At 59.8% G+C, this 18,993-nt stretch overlaps 1 protein-coding gene across 3 annotated transcripts in view; it reads right to left on the bottom strand.

Moving 5' to 3' along the window:
- The window catches only part of ASAP1 (ArfGAP with SH3 domain, ankyrin repeat and PH domain 1), a 409,622-nt gene that overhangs the window by 105,146 nt on the left and 285,483 nt on the right, over positions 1-18,993 (bottom strand). For all 3 annotated transcript variants that reach the window (XM_075352860.1, XM_075352862.1, XM_075352861.1), the window contains 7 exons: positions 17,277-17,422; positions 16,756-16,830; positions 15,350-15,399; positions 14,936-15,065; positions 3,317-3,402; positions 3,115-3,190; positions 686-772 (listed from right to left, as the gene is read on the bottom strand). In XM_075352860.1, the coding sequence (XP_075208975.1) occupies positions 686-772; positions 3,115-3,190; positions 3,317-3,402; positions 14,936-15,065; positions 15,350-15,399; positions 16,756-16,830; positions 17,277-17,422 (650 nt within the window). The remainder of the gene's footprint in view (positions 1-685; positions 773-3,114; positions 3,191-3,316; positions 3,403-14,935; positions 15,066-15,349; positions 15,400-16,755; positions 16,831-17,276; positions 17,423-18,993) is intronic.

Raw genomic sequence — 18,993 nt, 5'->3', positions numbered from 1 at the left:
GGAAGGGGTAACGCGTGTCAGTGAGGCGCTTAGTAAAGCGCTTGTCCGGAACCGCTCTGGGCTTCCCTTCCACACAAAGCATAAAACTGAGGAGCCCGTGATGCACGGGGGGGTGTATAGGCAGAGGGGAGGGGTTACACTTTTTAAAGTGTAATACTTTGTGTGGCCTCCGGAGGCAGAAGCTATACACCCAATTGTCTGGGTCTCCCAATGGAGCGACAAAGAAAGCGTCTGTTATACGGGAGCAGGGATCGGACCCTACTAAACAGAAGCGTCTCACAGCTGAGAGTTTGCTACAATTGCATCTCGTCAGGACAAATGGATATATTTTACCTGCACTGACACATTGTAACAAATTATAAATCATGTGGAAAGTGTCCTGCTGATGACCGCCAACATGAAGAGGTTAATATAATACAAGGCACTTAGCGAGACATAGAGCAGGAGGAGCTGAAAATATCATTATATGGTCACACTGGGTTTTACAGTCAAAGGGGCAGTACTAAAAATAACAAGAAAGTCGTCAATTAGGAGGACCGACCGCTGACTCATTATTACATTACTGCTTTTTATACCAATCTGCTGCTCTTGCTTTATGTCATGCTGCAAAACATACCAAAATTAGTACTGGCATCCCCTTTTGCTTCCCTCTCTATCACGTGGAGACCTTCCTATGTACACCTACCTCCTTCTGATCCAGCTGAAGAGAAGACTTGATGAGGTCCCGCAGGGCGGTGAGCTGCTTCTTCTCCTCATCCTGGGTCTGCTTTATCTACAAAAGCATAAATATATTCTTGTACATAGGAGCAGTATTATAGTAGTTATATTCTTGAACATAGGGGTAGTATTATAGTAGTTATATTCTTGTACATAGGGTGCAGTATTATAGTAGTTATATTCTTGAACATAGGGGTAGTATTATAGTAGTTATATTCTTGTACATAGGGTGCAGTATTATAGTAGTTATATTCTTGAACATAGGGGTAGTATTATAGTAGTTATATTCTTGTCTTGTACATAGGGGGCAGTATTATAGTAGTTATATTCTTGTACATAGGAGCAGTATTATAGTAGTTATATTCTTGTACATAGGAGCCGTATTATAGTAGTTATATTCTTGTACATAGGGGGCAGTATTATAGTAGTTATATTCTTGTACATAGGGGCCGTATTACAGTAGTTATATTCTTGTACATAGGGGGCAGTATTATAGTAGTTATATTCTTGTACATAGGGGCAGTATTATAGCAGTTATATTCTTGTACATAGGGGCAGTATTATAGTAGTTATATTCTTGTACATAGGGGCAGTATTATAGTAGTTATATTCTTGTACATAGGGGGCAGTATTATAGTAGTTATATTCTTGTATATAGGGGGCAGTATTATAGTAGTTATATTCTTGTATATAGGGGGCAGTATTATAGTAGTTATATTCTCGTACATAGGGGCAGTATTATAGTAGTTATATTCTTGTACATAGGGGCAGTATTATAGTAGTTATATTCTTGTACATAGGGGCAGTATTATAGTAGTTATATTCTTGTACATAGGGGCAGTATTATAGTAGTTATATTCTTGTACATAGGGGGCAGTATTATAGTAGTTATATTCTTGTACATAGGGGCAGTATTATAGTAGTTATATTCTTGTACATAGGGGGCAGTATTATAGTAGTTATTTTCTTGTAAATAGGGGCAGTATTATAGTAGTTACATTCTTGTACATAGGGGGCAGTATTATAGTAGTTATATTCTTGTATATAGGGACAGTATTATAGTAGTTATATAGATGTACATACGATCAGTATTATAGTAGTTATATTCTTGTACATAGGGACAGTATTATAGTAGTTATAATCTTGTACATAGGAGCAGTATTATAGTAGTTATATTCTTGCACATAGGGGGCAGTATTATAGTTGTTATATTCTTGTACATAGGGGCAGTATTATAGTAGTTATATTCTTGCACATAGGGGGCAGTATTATAGTAGTTATATTCTTGTACATAGGAGCAGTATTATAGTAGTTATATTCTTGCACATAGGGGGCAGTATTATAGTTGTTATATTCTTGTACATAGGAGCAGTATTATAGTAGTTATATTCTTGTACATAGGAGCAGTATTATAGTAGTTATATTCTTGTACATAGGGGGCAGTATTATAGTAGTTATATTCTTGTACATAGGGGGCAGTATTATAGTAGTTATATTCTTGTACATAGGGGGCAGTATTATAGTAGTTATATTCTTGTGCATAGGAGGCAGTATTATAGTAGTTATATTCTTGTAAATAGGGGCAGTATTATAGTAGTTATATTCTTGTAAATAGGGGCAGTATTATTGTAGTTATATTCTTGTAAATAGGGGCAGTATTATTGTAGTTATATTCTTGTACATAGGGGCAGTATTATAGTAGTTATATTCTTGTACATAGGGGGCAGTATTATAGTAGTTATATTCTCGTACATAGGGGCAGTATTATAGTAGTTATATTCTTGTACATAGGGGCAGTATTATAGTAGTTATATTCTTGTACATAGGGGCAGTATTATAGTAGTTATATTCTTGTACATAGGGGCAGTATTATAGTAGTTATATTCTTGTACATAGGGGGCAGTATTATAGTAGTTATATTCTTGTACATAGGGGCAGTATTATAGTAGTTATATTCTTGTACATAGGGGGCAGTATTATAGTAGTTATATTCTTGTACATAGGAGCAGTATTATAGTAGTTATATTCTCGTACATAGGAGCAGCTACACAACATTCCCACAAACAAGAGAAGAAGAAGAAAAAAAGCCACGTGATGACTAGCAGTGGCCATCATCTCTGTGGACACCGGTTGTTCCTCAGCCTTTCCTAACCATACTCTACATAATTGTAGGTGGAGGCTGTGACCCGGGGGACGGGGTGTATTGGGGCGGTAGGTGCTCAGAATGTCTTATTTACGGCTCAGACCATAAAGTGAGCTATTTAAGGGCATGTTGCTGAGCTGTAATACCGCACACCGCCTATGGACAGGGGTGGCGCTGTGTATAGAAGAAAGCAGCCACGTTTTTATCCTTCTGGACAATCCCTTTAAAATCCACCTAGTGACCCCTCTACTCACGTTGTACAGGTCGGCGGCCAGTTTCTCGATGTACTGCTTCAGTTTATCCGCAGTTTTCAGGCCGTCCTGGAAGAAACTGGGAAGAAATGTGCATCAGTAGCTGCTCCGTCACCGGCTGGCGCCACGTGTGCTCCGAATGAACACCCCGCTATTACATTGGCGCAGCGGTGGCGCCCACATTAACCCCGTCCGGCACACTCACTTGCACTGCGCGTGGTAATACTTGATCAGATTCTGCAGCAGGTCCACGCCCTTCTTCGTCTTGATTTCATTAACTTTAATAAGATACTGTCAGAAGACAAAGGCGGCGGTTAGCGGGTAATTGCACGCTGCGCGGGTGTTGTATGTGACGGGGGCGAGGGGATAATTAAATAATCATGCCCGTGTTATGTTAATATCTGACATCCCGCTCCTGCTACCGTGTAGTTATCTGCAGTAGTTAACGGAAAAGTCTGTGCTATTGTGCCATAAGGTGTGCCTAACACGTCACTATAGGAAACCGGCCCTCACAACAGCACCACTGTCCTGCACAGGCCGAGGCTGGTATTGCAGCACAGTGCCAGTCACATAAATGCGAGACCAGACGTCGCACTGTAATGTATGGGAGCACTCAGAAGCTGCAATGGAGCGCACTATGCAACAGCAGCAAAAAATACAGCACCACTCAGCAGTAACAGCAGCGGCGGCACCACTCGGCAGCAGGAGCGGCAGCGGAGGCACCACTCAGCAGTAACAGCAGCGGCGGCACCACTCGGCAGCAGCAGCGGCAGCGGAGGCACCACTCGGCAGCAGCAGCGGCAGCGGAGGCACCACTCGGCAGCAGCGGCAGCGGAGGCACCACTCGGCAGCAGCAGCGGCAGCGGAGGCACCACTCGGCAGCAGCAGCGGCAGCACCACTCGGCAGCAGGAGCGGCAGCGGAGGCACAACTCGGCAGCAGCAGCACCACTAGGCAGCAGGAGCGGCAGCGGAGGCAACACTCGGCAGCAGCAGCGGCAGCACCACTTGGCAGCAGGAGAGGCAGCGGAGGCACCACTCGGCAGCAGGAGCGGCAGCGGAGGCACCACTCGGCAGCAGGAGCGGCAGCGGAGGCACCACTCGGCAGCAGGAGCGGCAGCGGAGGCACCACTCGGCAGCAGGAGCGGCAGCGGAGGCACCACTCGGCAGCAGGAGCGGCAGCGGAGGCACCACTCGGCAGCAGGAGCGGCAGCGGAGGCACCACTCGGCAGCAGGAGCGGCAGCGGAGGCACCACTCGGCAGCAGCAGCGGCAGCGGAGGCACCACTCGGCAGCAGCAGCGGCAGCACCACTCGGCAGCAGGAGCGGCAGCGACGGCACCACTCGGCAGCAGGAGCGACAGCGGAGGCACCACTCGGCAGCGACGGCACCACTCGGCAGCAGCAGCGGCAGCACCACTCGACAGCAGGAGCGGCAGCGGAGGCACCACTCGGCAGCAGGAGCGGCAGCGATGGCACCACTCGGCAGCAGGAGCGGCAGCGACGGCACCACTCGGCAGCAGGAGCGGCGGCACCACTCGGCAGCAGGAGCGGCGGCACCACTCGGCAGCAGGAGCGGCGGCACCACTCGGCAGCAGGAGCGGCAGCGGAGGCACCACTCGGCAGCAGGAGCGGCAGCGGAGGCACCACTCGGCAGCAGGAGCGGCAGCGGAGGCACCACTCGGCAGCAGGAGCGGCAGCGGAGGCACCACTCGGCAGCAGGAGCGGCAGCGGAGGCACCACTCGGCAGCAGGAGCGGCAGCGGAGGCACCACTCGGCAGCAGGAGCGGAAGCGGAGGCACCACTCGGCAGCAGGAGCGGCAGCGGAGGCACCACTCGGCAGCAGGAGCGGCAGCGGAGGCACCACTCGGCAGCAGGAGCGGCAGCGGAGGCACCACTCGGCAGCAGGAGCGGCAGCGGAGGCACCACTCGGCAGCAGGAGCGGCAGCGGAGGCACCACTCGGCAGCAGGAGCGGCAGCGGAGGCACCACTCGGCAGCAGGAGCGGCAGCGGAGGCACCACTCGGCAGCAGGAGCGGCAGCGGAGGCACCACTCGGCAGCAGGAGCGGCAGCGGAGGCACCACTCGGCAGCAGGAGCGGCAGCGGAGGCACCACTCGGCAGCAGGAGCGGCAGCGGAGGCACCACTCGGCAGCAGGAGCGGCAGCGGAGGCACCACTCGGCAGCAGGAGCGGCAGCGGAGGCACCACTCGGCAGCAGGAGCGGCAGCGGAGGCACCACTCGGCAGCAGGAGCGGCAGCGGAGGCACCACTCGGCAGCAGGAGCGGCAGCGGAGGCACCACTCGGCAGCAGGAGCGGCAGCGGAGGCACCACTCGGCAGCAGGAGCGGCAGCGGAGGCACCACTCGGCAGCAGGAGCGGCAGCGGAGGCACCACTCGGCAGCAGGAGCGGCAGCGGAGGCACCACTCGGCAGCAGGAGCGGCAGCGGAGGCACCACTCGGCAGCAGGAGCGGCAGCGGAGGCACCACTCGGCAGCAGCAGCGGCAGCGGAGGCACCACTCGGCAGCAGCAGCGGCAGCGGAGGCACCACTCGGCAGCAGCAGCGGCAGCACCACTCGGCAGCAGGAGCGGCAGCGACGGCACCACTCGGCAGCAGGAGCGACAGCGGAGGCACCACTCGGCAGCGACGGCACCACTCGGCAGCAGCAGCGGCAGCACCACTCGACAGCAGGAGCGGCAGCGGAGGCACCACTCGGCAGCAGGAGCGGCAGCGACGGCACCACTCGGCAGCAGGAGCGGCAGCGACGGCACCACTCGGCAGCAGGAGCGGCGGCACCACTCGGCAGCAGGAGCGGCCGGCACCACTCGGCAGCAGGAGCGGCGGCACCACTCGGCAGCAGGAGCGGCAGCGGAGGCACCACTCGGCAGCAGGAGCGGCAGCGGAGGCACCACTCGGCAGCAGGAGCGGCAGCGGAGGCACCACTCGGCAGCAGGAGCGGCAGCGGAGGCACCACTCGGCAGCAGGAGCGGCAGCGGAGGCACCACTCGGCAGCAGGAGCGGCAGCGGAGGCACCACTCGGCAGCAGGAGCGGCAGCGGAGGCACCACTCGGCAGCAGGAGCGGCAGCGGAGGCACCACTCGGCAGCAGGAGCGGCAGCGGAGGCACCACTCGGCAGCAGGAGCGGCAGCGGAGGCACCACTCGGCAGCAGCAGCGGCAGCGGAGGCACCACTCGGCAGCAGCAGCGGCAGCACCACTCGGCAGCAGGAGCGGCAGCGACGGCACCACTCGGCAGCAGGAGCGACAGCGGAGGCACCACTCGGCAGCGACGGCACCACTCGGCAGCAGCAGCGGCAGCACCACTCGACAGCAGGAGCGGCAGCGGAGGCACCACTCGGCAGCAGGAGCGGCAGCGACGGCACCACTCGGCAGCAGGAGCGGCAGCGACGGCACCACTCGGCAGCAGGAGCGGCGGCACCACTCGGCAGCAGGAGCGGCGGCACCACTCGGCAGCAGGAGCGGCGGCACCACTCGGCAGCAGGAGCGGCAGCGGAGGCACCACTCGGCAGCAGGAGCGGCAGCGGAGGCACCACTCGGCAGCAGGAGCGGCAGCGGAGGCACCACTCGGCAGCAGGAGCGGCAGCGGAGGCACCACTCGGCAGCAGGAGCGGCAGCGGAGGCACCACTCGGCAGCAGGAGCGGCAGCGGAGGCACCACTCGGCAGCAGGAGCGGCAGCGGAGGCACCACTCGGCAGCAGGAGCGGCAGCGGAGGCACCACTCGGCAGCAGGAGCGGCAGCGGAGGCACCACTCGGCAGCAGGAGCGGCAGCGGAGGCACCACTCGGCAGCAGGAGCGGCAGCGGAGGCACCACTCGGCAGCAGGAGCGGAAGCGGAGGCACCACTCGGCAGCAGGAGCGGCAGCGGAGGCACCACTCGGCAGCAGGAGCGGCAGCGGAGGCACCACTCGGCAGCAGGAGCGGCAGCGGAGGCACCACTCGGCAGCAGGAGCGGCAGCGGAGGCACCACTCGGCAGCAGGAGCGGCAGCGGAGGCACCACTCGGCAGCAGGAGCGGCAGCGGAGGCACCACTCGGCAGCAGGAGCGGCAGCGGAGGCACCACTCGGCAGCAGGAGCGGCAGCGGAGGCACCACTCGGCAGCAGGAGCGGCAGCGGAGGCACCACTCGGCAGCAGGAGCGGCAGCGGAGGCACCACTCGGCAGCAGGAGCGGCAGCGGAGGCACCACTCGGCAGCAGGAGCGGCAGCGGAGGCACCACTCGGCAGCAGGAGCGGCAGCGGAGGCACCACTCGGCAGCAGGAGCGGCAGCGGAGGCACCACTCGGCAGCAGGAGCGGCAGCGGAGGCACCACTCGGCAGCAGGAGCGGCAGCGGAGGCACCACTCGGCAGCAGGAGCGGCAGCGGAGGCACCACTCGGCAGCAGGAGCGGCAGCGGAGGCACCACTCGGCAGCAGGAGCGGCGGCACCACTCGGCAGCAGGAGCGGCAGCGGAGGCACCACTCGGCAGCAGGAGCGGCAGCGGAGGCACCACTCGGCAGCAGGAGCGGCAGCGGAGGCACCACTCGGCAGCAGGAGCGGCAGCGGAGGCACCACTCGGCAGCAGGAGCGGCAGCGGAGGCACCACTCGGCAGCAGGAGCGGCAGCGGAGGCACCACTCGGCAGCAGGAGCGGCAGCGGAGGCAACACTCGGCAGCAGCAGCGGCAGCACCACTTGGCAGCAGGAGAGGCAGCGGAGGCACCACTCGGCAGCAGGAGCGGCAGCGGAGGCACCACTCGGCAGCAGGAGCGGCAGCGGAGGCACCACTCGGCAGCAGGAGCGGCAGCGGAGGCACCACTCGGCAGCAGGAGCGGCAGCGGAGGCACCACTCGGCAGCAGGAGCGGCAGCGGAGGCACCACTCGGCAGCAGGAGCGGCAGCGGAGGCACCACTCGGCAGCAGGAGCGGCAGCGGAGGCACCACTCGGCAGCAGCAGCGGCAGCGGAGGCACCACTCGGCAGCAGCAGCGGCAGCACCACTCGGCAGCAGGAGCGGCAGCGACGGCACCACTCGGCAGCAGGAGCGACAGCGGAGGCACCACTCGGCAGCGACGGCACCACTCGGCAGCAGCAGCGGCAGCACCACTCGACAGCAGGAGCGGCAGCGGAGGCACCACTCGGCAGCAGGAGCGGCAGCGATGGCACCACTCGGCAGCAGGAGCGGCAGCGACGGCACCACTCGGCAGCAGGAGCGGCGGCACCACTCGGCAGCAGGAGCGGCGGCACCACTCGGCAGCAGGAGCGGCGGCACCACTCGGCAGCAGGAGCGGCAGCGGAGGCACCACTCGGCAGCAGGAGCGGCAGCGGAGGCACCACTCGGCAGCAGGAGCGGCAGCGGAGGCACCACTCGGCAGCAGGAGCGGCAGCGGAGGCACCACTCGGCAGCAGGAGCGGCAGCGGAGGCACCACTCGGCAGCAGGAGCGGCAGCGGAGGCACCACTCGGCAGCAGGAGCGGAAGCGGAGGCACCACTCGGCAGCAGGAGCGGCAGCGGAGGCACCACTCGGCAGCAGGAGCGGCAGCGGAGGCACCACTCGGCAGCAGGAGCGGCAGCGGAGGCACCACTCGGCAGCAGGAGCGGCAGCGGAGGCACCACTCGGCAGCAGGAGCGGCAGCGGAGGCACCACTCGGCAGCAGGAGCGGCAGCGGAGGCACCACTCGGCAGCAGGAGCGGCAGCGGAGGCACCACTCGGCAGCAGGAGCGGCAGCGGAGGCACCACTCGGCAGCAGGAGCGGCAGCGGAGGCACCACTCGGCAGCAGGAGCGGCAGCGGAGGCACCACTCGGCAGCAGGAGCGGCAGCGGAGGCACCACTCGGCAGCAGGAGCGGCAGCGGAGGCACCACTCGGCAGCAGGAGCGGCAGCGGAGGCACCACTCGGCAGCAGGAGCGGCAGCGGAGGCACCACTCGGCAGCAGGAGCGGCAGCGGAGGCACCACTCGGCAGCAGGAGCGGCAGCGGAGGCACCACTCGGCAGCAGGAGCGGCAGCGGAGGCACCACTCGGCAGCAGGAGCGGCAGCGGAGGCACCACTCGGCAGCAGGAGCGGCAGCGGAGGCACCACTCGGCAGCAGGAGCGGCAGCGGAGGCACCACTCGGCAGCAGGAGCGGCAGCGGAGGCACCACTCGGCAGCAGCAGCGGCAGCGGAGGCACCACTCGGCAGCAGCAGCGGCAGCGGAGGCACCACTCGGCAGCAGCAGCGGCAGCACCACTCGGCAGCAGGAGCGGCAGCGACGGCACCACTCGGCAGCAGGAGCGACAGCGGAGGCACCACTCGGCAGCGACGGCACCACTCGGCAGCAGCAGCGGCAGCACCACTCGACAGCAGGAGCGGCAGCGGAGGCACCACTCGGCAGCAGGAGCGGCAGCGACGGCACCACTCGGCAGCAGGAGCGGCAGCGACGGCACCACTCGGCAGCAGGAGCGGCGGCACCACTCGGCAGCAGGAGCGGCGGCACCACTCGGCAGCAGGAGCGGCGGCACCACTCGGCAGCAGGAGCGGCAGCGGAGGCACCACTCGGCAGCAGGAGCGGCAGCGGAGGCACCACTCGGCAGCAGGAGCGGCAGCGGAGGCACCACTCGGCAGCAGGAGCGGCAGCGGAGGCACCACTCGGCAGCAGGAGCGGCAGCGGAGGCACCACTCGGCAGCAGGAGCGGCAGCGGAGGCACCACTCGGCAGCAGGAGCGGCAGCGGAGGCACCACTCGGCAGCAGGAGCGGCAGCGGAGGCACCACTCGGCAGCAGGAGCGGCAGCGGAGGCACCACTCGGCAGCAGGAGCGGCAGCGGAGGCACCACTCGGCAGCAGGAGCGGCAGCGGAGGCACCACTCGGCAGCAGGAGCGGCAGCGGAGGCACCACTCGGCAGCAGGAGCGGCAGCGGAGGCACCACTCGGCAGCAGCAGCGGCAGCGGAGGCACCACTCGGCAGCAGCAGCGGCAGCACCACTCGGCAGCAGGAGCGGCAGCGACGGCACCACTCGGCAGCAGGAGCGACAGCGGAGGCACCACTCGGCAGCGACGGCACCACTCGGCAGCAGCAGCGGCAGCACCACTCGACAGCAGGAGCGGCAGCGGAGGCACCACTCGGCAGCAGGAGCGGCAGCGACGGCACCACTCGGCAGCAGGAGCGGCAGCGACGGCACCACTCGGCAGCAGGAGCGGCGGCACCACTCGGCAGCAGGAGCGGCGGCACCACTCGGCAGCAGGAGCGGCGGCACCACTCGGCAGCAGGAGCGGCAGCGGAGGCACCACTCGGCAGCAGGAGCGGCAGCGGAGGCACCACTCGGCAGCAGGAGCGGCAGCGGAGGCACCACTCGGCAGCAGGAGCGGCAGCGGAGGCACCACTCGGCAGCAGGAGCGGCAGCGGAGGCACCACTCGGCAGCAGGAGCGGCAGCGGAGGCACCACTCGGCAGCAGGAGCGGCAGCGGAGGCACCACTCGGCAGCAGGAGCGGCAGCGGAGGCACCACTCGGCAGCAGGAGCGGCAGCGGAGGCACCACTCGGCAGCAGGAGCGGCAGCGGAGGCACCACTCGGCAGCAGGAGCGGCAGCGGAGGCACCACTCGGCAGCAGGAGCGGAAGCGGAGGCACCACTCGGCAGCAGGAGCGGCAGCGGAGGCACCACTCGGCAGCAGGAGCGGCAGCGGAGGCACCACTCGGCAGCAGGAGCGGCAGCGGAGGCACCACTCGGCAGCAGGAGCGGCAGCGGAGGCACCACTCGGCAGCAGGAGCGGCAGCGGAGGCACCACTCGGCAGCAGGAGCGGCAGCGGAGGCACCACTCGGCAGCAGGAGCGGCAGCGGAGGCACCACTCGGCAGCAGGAGCGGCAGCGGAGGCACCACTCGGCAGCAGGAGCGGCAGCGGAGGCACCACTCGGCAGCAGGAGCGGCAGCGGAGGCACCACTCGGCAGCAGGAGCGGCAGCGGAGGCACCACTCGGCAGCAGGAGCGGCAGCGGAGGCACCACTCGGCAGCAGGAGCGGCAGCGGAGGCACCACTCGGCAGCAGGAGCGGCAGCGGAGGCACCACTCGGCAGCAGGAGCGGCAGCGGAGGCACCACTCGGCAGCAGGAGCGGCAGCGGAGGCACCACTCGGCAGCAGGAGCGGCAGCGGAGGCACCACTCGGCAGCAGGAGCGGCAGCGGAGGCACCACTCGGCAGCAGGAGCGGCAGCGGAGGCACCACTCGGCAGCAGGAGCGGCGGCACCACTCGGCAGCAGGAGCGGCAGCGGAGGCACCACTCGGCAGCAGGAGCGGCAGCGGAGGCACCACTCGGCAGCAGGAGCGGCAGCGGAGGCACCACTCGGCAGCAGGAGCGGCAGCGGAGGCACCACTCGGCAGCAGGAGCGGCAGCGGAGGCACCACTCGGCAGCAGGAGCGGCAGCGGAGGCACCACTCGGCAGCAGGAGCGGCAGCGGAGGCACCACTCGGCAGCAGGAGCGGCAGCGGAGGCACCACTCGGCAGCAGGAGCGGCAGCGGAGGCACCACTCGGCAGCAGGAGCGGCAGCGGAGGCACCACTCGGCAGCAGGAGCGGCAGCGGAGGCACCACTCGGCAGCAGGAGCGGCAGCGGAGGCACCACTCGGCAGCAGGAGCGGCAGCGGAGGCACCACTCGGCAGCAGGAGCGGCAGCGGAGGCACCACTCGGCAGCAGGAGCGGCAGCGGAGGCACCACTCGGCAGCAGGAGCGGCAGCGGAGGCACCACTCGGCAGCAGGAGCAGCAGCGGAGGCACCACTCAGCAGCAGGAGCAGCAGCGGAGGCACCACTCAGCAGCAGGAGCAGCAGCGGAGGCACCACTCAGCAGCAGGAGCAGCAGCGGAGGCACCACTCAGCAGCAGGAGCAGCAGCGGAGGCACCACTCAGCAGCAGGAGCAGCAGCGGAGGCACCACTCAGCAGCAGGAGCAGCAGCGGAGGCACCACTCAGCAGCAGGAGCAGCAGCGGAGGCACCACTCAGCAGCAGGAGCAGCAGCGGAGGCACCACTCAGCAGCAGGAGCAGCAGCGGAGGCACCACTCAGCAGCAGGAGCAGCAGCGGAGGCACCACTCAGCAGCAGGAGCAGCAGCGGAGGCACCACTCAGCAGCAGGAGCAGCAGCGGAGGCACCACTCAGCAGCAGGAGCAGCAGCGGAGGCACCACTCAGCAGCAGGAGCAGCAGCGGAGGCACCACTCAGCAGCAGGAGCAGCAGCGGAGGCACCACTCAGCAGCAGGAGCAGCAGCGGAGGCACCACTCAGCAGCAGGAGCAGCAGCGGAGGCACCACTCAGCAGCAGGAGCAGCAGCGGAGGCACCACTCAGCAGCAGGAGCAGCAGCGGAGGCACCACTCAGCAGCAGGAGCAGCAGCGGAGGCACCACTCAGCAGCAGGAGCAGCAGCGGAGGCACCACTCAGCAGCAGGAGCAGCAGCGGAGGCACCACTCAGCAGCAGGAGCAGCAGCGGAGGCACCACTCAGCAGCAGGAGCAGCAGCGGAGGCACCACTCAGCAGCAGGAGCAGCAGCGGAGGCACCACTCAGCAGCAGGAGCAGCAGCGGAGGCACCACTCAGCAGCAGGAGCAGCAGCGGAGGCACCACTCAGCAGCAGGAGCAGCAGCGGAGGCACCACTCAGCAGCAGGAGCAGCAGCGGAGGCACCACTCAGCAGCAGGAGCAGCAGCGGAGGCACCACTCAGCAGCAGGAGCAGCAGCGGAGGCACCACTCAGCAGCAGGAGCAGCAGCGGAGGCACCACTCAGCAGCAGGAGCAGCAGCGGAGGCACCACTCAGCAGCAGGAGCAGCAGCGGAGGCACCACTCAGCAGCAGGAGCAGCAGCGGAGGCACCACTCAGCAGCAGGAGCAGCAGCGGAGGCACCACTCAGCAGCAGGAGCAGCAGCGGAGGCACCACTCAGCAGCAGGAGCAGCAGCGGAGGCACCACTCAGCAGCAGGAGCAGCAGCGGAGGCACCACTCAGCAGCAGGAGCAGCAGCGGAGGCACCACTCAGCAGCAGGAGCAGCAGCGGAGGCACCACTCAGCAGCAGGAGCAGCAGCGGAGGCACCACTCAGCAGCAGGAGCAGCAGCGGAGGCACCACTCAGCAGCAGGAGCAGCAGCGGAGGCACCACTCAGCAGCAGGAGCAGCAGCGGAGGCACCACTCAGCAGCAGGAGCAGCAGCGGAGGCACCACTCAGCAGCAGGAGCAGCAGCGGAGGCACCACTCAGCAGCAGGAGCAGCAGCGGAGGCACCACTCAGCAGCAGGAGCAGCAGCGGAGGCACCACTCAGCAGCAGGAGCAGCAGCGGAGGCACCACTCAGCAGCAGGAGCAGCAGCGGAGGCACCACTCAGCAGCAGGAGCAGCAGCGGAGGCACCACTCAGCAGCAGGAGCAGCAGCGGAGGCACCACTCAGCAGCAGGAGCAGCAGCGGAGGCACCACTCAGCAGCAGGAGCAGCAGCGGAGGCACCACTCAGCAGCAGGAGCAGCAGCGGAGGCACCACTCAGCAGCAGGAGCAGCAGCGGAGGCACCACTCAGCAGCAGGAGCAGCAGCGGAGGCACCACTCAGCAGCAGGAGCAGCAGCGGAGGCACCACTCAGCAGCAGGAGCAGCAGCGGAGGCACCACTCAGCAGCAGGAGCAGCAGCGGAGGCACCACTCAGCAGCAGGAGCAGCAGCGGAGGCACCACTCAGCAGCAGGAGCAGCAGCGGAGGCACCACTCAGCAGCAGGAGCAGCAGCGGAGGCACCACTCAGCAGCAGGAGCAGCAGCGGAGGCACCACTCAGCAGCAGGAGCAGCAGCGGAGGCACCACTCAGCAGCAGGAGCAGCAGCGGAGGCACCACTCAGCAGCAGGAGCAGCAGCGGAGGCACCACTCAGCAGCAGGAGCAGCAGCGGAGGCACCACTCAGCAGCAGGAGCAGCAGCGGAGGCACCACTCAGCAGCAGGAGCAGCAGCGGAGGCACCACTCAGCAGCAGGAGCAGCAGCGGAGGCACCACTCAGCAGCAGGAGCAGCAGCGGAGGCACCACTCAGCAGCAGGAGCAGCAGCGGAGGCACCACTCAGCAGCAGGAGCAGCAGCGGAGGCACCACTCAGCAGCAGGAGCAGCAGCGGAGGCACCACTCAGCAGCAGGAGCAGCAGCGGAGGCACCACTCAGCAGCAGGAGCAGCAGCGGAGGCACCACTCAGCAGCAGGAGCAGCAGCGGAGGCACCACTCAGCAGCAGGAGCAGCAGCGGAGGCACCACTCAGCAGCAGGAGCAGCAGCGGAGGCACCACTCAGCAGCAGGAGCAGCAGCGGAGGCACCACTCAGCAGCAGGAGCAGCAGCGGAGGCACCACTCAGCAGCAGGAGCAGCAGCGGAGCGGCACCACTCAGCAGCAGAAGCAGCGACATAAATTCAGCAGTGGCTCTGCAAACTTCTGGATAGGGAGGTGAGCAGAGTCTGTTACATCTTCTGAGACCTGTAGGGACTTGTGTAGGATCAGCAGGCACTGTGCACCTGTCTTATTCGCTAAAATGCCTTTTGATTGCGCTTGGTGACGTCCCGTATCAGAAGATGTGACGTCACCGGTCCTGAACCATCATTGAAAAGTCAAGATATTAGACAGTTTTTTCCTTAAGCCTCAGCGCAGGACGTCGCCTAACCTGAACCTGTACAGTGGCATCTGTTCTGGAGGGAAAGAGAAGCGTTTGTTGGGGTCCCCCTCCCTTTGGGGCTGATGAGCCATAGACACCCCTGTGTGCACTATTCTGTGTGGCTGGAGTCAGGATCTCTGGCTACCTCCAGTCCCAGCGCATATAATGTTACCTGGATTGGGCTGTTAATCCTCCCTGGATCCACAGGGGGCGCTCACCTCACACATCTGTAACTGGAACAGTCTCCTCTCCTTCTCCATCTCCTCGGCGATCTCGGCCCCAGTTATCTCCGTCCGGATCATGCCATGCTGCTTCGCGTGCTCCCTCTTCTCTTTTTCAATTTTAGTGCTAAAATTAAGAAATAAATCAATGCGGATTACCCGGTCCAAAAGCCAAGAGTGACCTCCCCTGCACCCAACCCCCCCTCCCCTGCACCCAACCCCCCCTCCCCTGCACCCAACCCCCCCTCCCCTGCAGCCACCCCCCCTCCCCTGCACCCAACCCCCCCTCCCCTGCACCCAACCCCCCCTCCCCCCTGCTACACAGGGCAACAGCATCAGCAGCGTGACAAGGCCCCCGCACATCACTCATCGTACCGTCGCTCCACAATCATTAGCGATGGCCGCACTTACAATTTGGTTTCATAATCTTTCCAGGCTTTGTCAAATGGCTTCTTGAGATCCTGGAAAGAGAAAACACAAGAGGTGAAATAGTAAAAAAGACGCGGGAAAGAGAAAACACGGAGCGAACAGGACACGTGCAGAGGCGCAAACTGTACCCTGCTTGTTCAGTGTCTGCACCAGCAGAATAGTGAGTGCAGCTCTGGAGTATAATACAGGAGGTAACTCAGGATCAGTACAGGATCAGTAATGTAATGTATGTACACAGTGACTGCACCAGCAGAATAGTGAGTGCAGCTCTGGAGTAGAATACAGGAGGTAACTCAGGATCAGTACAAGATCAGTAATGTAACGTAATGTACACAGTGACTGCACCAGCAGAATAGTGAGTGCAGCTCTGGAGTATAATACAGGACGTAACTCAGGATCAGTAATGTAATGTATGTACACAGTGACTGCACCAGCAGAATAGTGAGTGCAGCTCTGGAGTATAATACAAGACGTAACTCAGGATCAGTAATGTAATGTATGTACACAGTGACTGCACCAGCAGAATAGTGAGTGCAGCTCTGGAGTAGAATACAGGAGGTAACTCAGGATCAGTAATGTATGTACACAGTGACTGCACCAGCAGAATAGTGAGTGCAGCTCTGGAGTATAATACAAGACGTAACTCAGGATCAGTAATGTAATGTATGTACACAGTGACTCCACCAGCAGAATAGTGAGTGCAGCTCTGGAGTAGAATACAGGAGGTAACTCAGGATCAGTAATGTATGTACACAGTGACTGCACCAGCTGAATAGTGAGTGCAGCTCTGGAGTATAATGCAGGAGGTAACTCAGGATCAGTACAGGATCAGTAATGTAATGTATGTACACAGTGACTGCACCAGCAGAATAGTGAGTGCAGCTCTGGAGTAGAATGCAGGAAGTAACTCAGGATCAGTAATGTAATGTATGTACACAATGACTGCACCACCAGAATAGTGAGTGCAGCTCTGGAGTAGAATACAGGAGGTAACTCAGGATCAGTAATGTATGTACACAGTGACTGCACCAGCAGAATAGTGAGTGCAGCTCTGGAGTATAATACAGGAGGTAACTGAGGATCAGTAATGTATGTACACAGTGACTGCACCAGCAGAATAGTGAGTGCAGCTCTGGAGTATAATACAGGAGGTAACTGAGGATCAGTAATGTATGTACACAGTGACTGCACCAGCAGAATAGTGAGTGCAGCTCTGGAGTATAATACAGGAGGTAACTGAGGATCAGTAATGTATGTACATGGTGACTGTACAGTGCAGCGCTTGATGTTCCTAAACAAAATTAATTGCATCACTTTAATTTGCTATATAATGTTGGAATGCATCACACACACAAAATGTAATATTATACTTTCATTTGATAACTTACCCCCTTCACTCCTTTCAAGTCACCTTTAAGAAGTGAATCCAGTGTAAAGATGACATTGTGGCTTAATCCCTGTAGCTGAAAAAAATAAAAATAAAATAATAAAAAATTAAAAAAAAAAAAAAAAAAAAAAAAAAAAATCAGAAAAAAAGAAAAATGTCGCTTCCACCTAATACAAAATATACATCCTCAGAAGTGAGGTCCAGATATTGCGCCACGACAGCCAAGCACTTTGCCTGCATTCTCCACCTGTGCCCGAATACTACGATTATACGGATACGATCTGCTACTTAATCCCCCGGGTTATATCTTGTGATATTTGGGGGGTCTCTGCAGTCAGGGAGTCGGGTCCATCAGAGCGGACACTTCCACTGCACGGATTGTCACCATTGTATCCAGCCAGGAGACTCCTCTGCGGCTGAACGCTCAGGAAGATACATTGTAACTGCGCTGACACATTGTAACAAACCTCCAGCAATGCTCACGTGTGTAGCTCACACTTATGACGTCATTCGGCCTCTTACCAGGTTCTTGAGCAGTGTGGACAGCTCCTTGGTGAGGGTGGAGAACTTCACGAACGCCGTGCCCAAATCTGCATTATCACGGCTTAAGAAATTGCTCCCGAATTTATCTAAAGCCTGGGCGTAGGTCTCCTCATTCTGGACATGATCTGAAGAGGAAGAAACGAGGACGTCAGAAAGAAATGCAGGGGGTCTGCGTACACAATACGGGGCAGAAGTCACCAATTATGGCCGCTTTCTTCCAGAAACAGCGCCACCTCTGTCCACAGGCTGTGTGTGGAACTGCAGCTCTACCTTATCGACTTCAATATACCACGAACCCGGGTCCACAGCAGCACAGAGTATTTAAGGAGAGGGTTGGTCTTCCAGATAATCTGTTCACTCAGGCCATTATTAGCAAGGAAAAAAGAACAAATGCAAATGGAGGAGACGGGTCCACAGCAGCACAGAGCATTTCAGGAGTGGGACATGCTCAACATACGAAGAGTAGTAATATGACCCCTCCTTGGATGAGGTCAGTAGAAATGACCATGTGTCCTGGTGGGACAAAGTAACCAGAGACCAGTGTGTAGTCCCAGAACAGGGTCCCCAGCAGCGCAGAGTATTTCAGGAGAGGATATGCTCCACATGTGAAGGGTAGAAATATGACACCTTCTTGGATGGGGTCAGCGAGATCTCAGTGGAAATGACTATGTGTCCTGGTGGGACAAAGTAACCAGAGACCAGTGTGTAGTAGCAAAATAGAGTCCCCAGCAGCACAGAGCATTTCAGGAGAGTGATATGCTCAACATATGAAGGGTAGTAATACAACCCCCTTCTTGGATGGGGTCAGTTAGATCTCAGTGGAAATGACCCTGTGTCCTGGTGGGACAAAGTAACCAGAGGCCAGTGTGTAGTCGCAGAATAGGATCCACAGCAGCACAGAATATTTCAGGAGTGGAATATGCTCAACATATGAAGGTTAGTAATATGACTCCTCCTCAGATGGGGGTCAGTATGATCTTGGCGGAGATGACTGTCTATGTGTCCTGGTGGGACAAAGTAACCAGAGACCAGTGTGTAGTCACAGAATAGAGCCCCAGCAGCACAGAGTATTTCAGGAGTGGAATATGCTCAACATATGAAGGGTAGTAATACAACCGCCTTCTTGGATGGGGTCAGTGAGATCTGACTGTGTCCTGGTGGATCAGATTAACTAGAGACTAGTGTGTACTTGCAGAATAGGATCCACAGCAGCACAGAGTATTTCAGGAGTGGAATATGCTCAACATATGAAGGGTAGTAATACAAGTCGTATGGGGTCAGCGAAACCCTGGTATATATGACTGTCTATGTTCCTGGTGGATCAGATTAACTAGAGACCAGCAAAATAGGGTCCCCAGCAGCACAGAGTATTTCAGGAGAGGATAAGCTCAACATATGAAGGGTAGAAATATGACCCCTTCTTGGATGGGGCCAATGAGATCTCAGTGGATATGACCATGTGTCCTGGTGGGATAAAGTAACCAGATACCAGTGTGGAGTCACAGAATAGAGTCCCCAGCAGCACAGAGTATTACAGGAGAGGATATGCTTATCATGCGACGAGTAGAAATATGACACCTCCTTGAATGAGGTCAGTGAGATCTAACTATGTGTCCTGGTGGGACAAAGTAACCAGAGACCAGTGTATAGTCACAGAATAGGATGCTCAGCAGCACAGAGTATTTCAGGTTAGCGT

The sequence above is a fragment of the Anomaloglossus baeobatrachus genome, chromosome 6 (assembly GCF_048569485.1).
Source record: "Anomaloglossus baeobatrachus isolate aAnoBae1 chromosome 6, aAnoBae1.hap1, whole genome shotgun sequence".
NCBI lineage: Eukaryota > Metazoa > Chordata > Amphibia > Anura > Aromobatidae > Anomaloglossus > Anomaloglossus baeobatrachus.
Note: the sequence above shows the minus strand (reverse complement) of the source record. Positions and strands in the feature narration are given on the sequence as shown.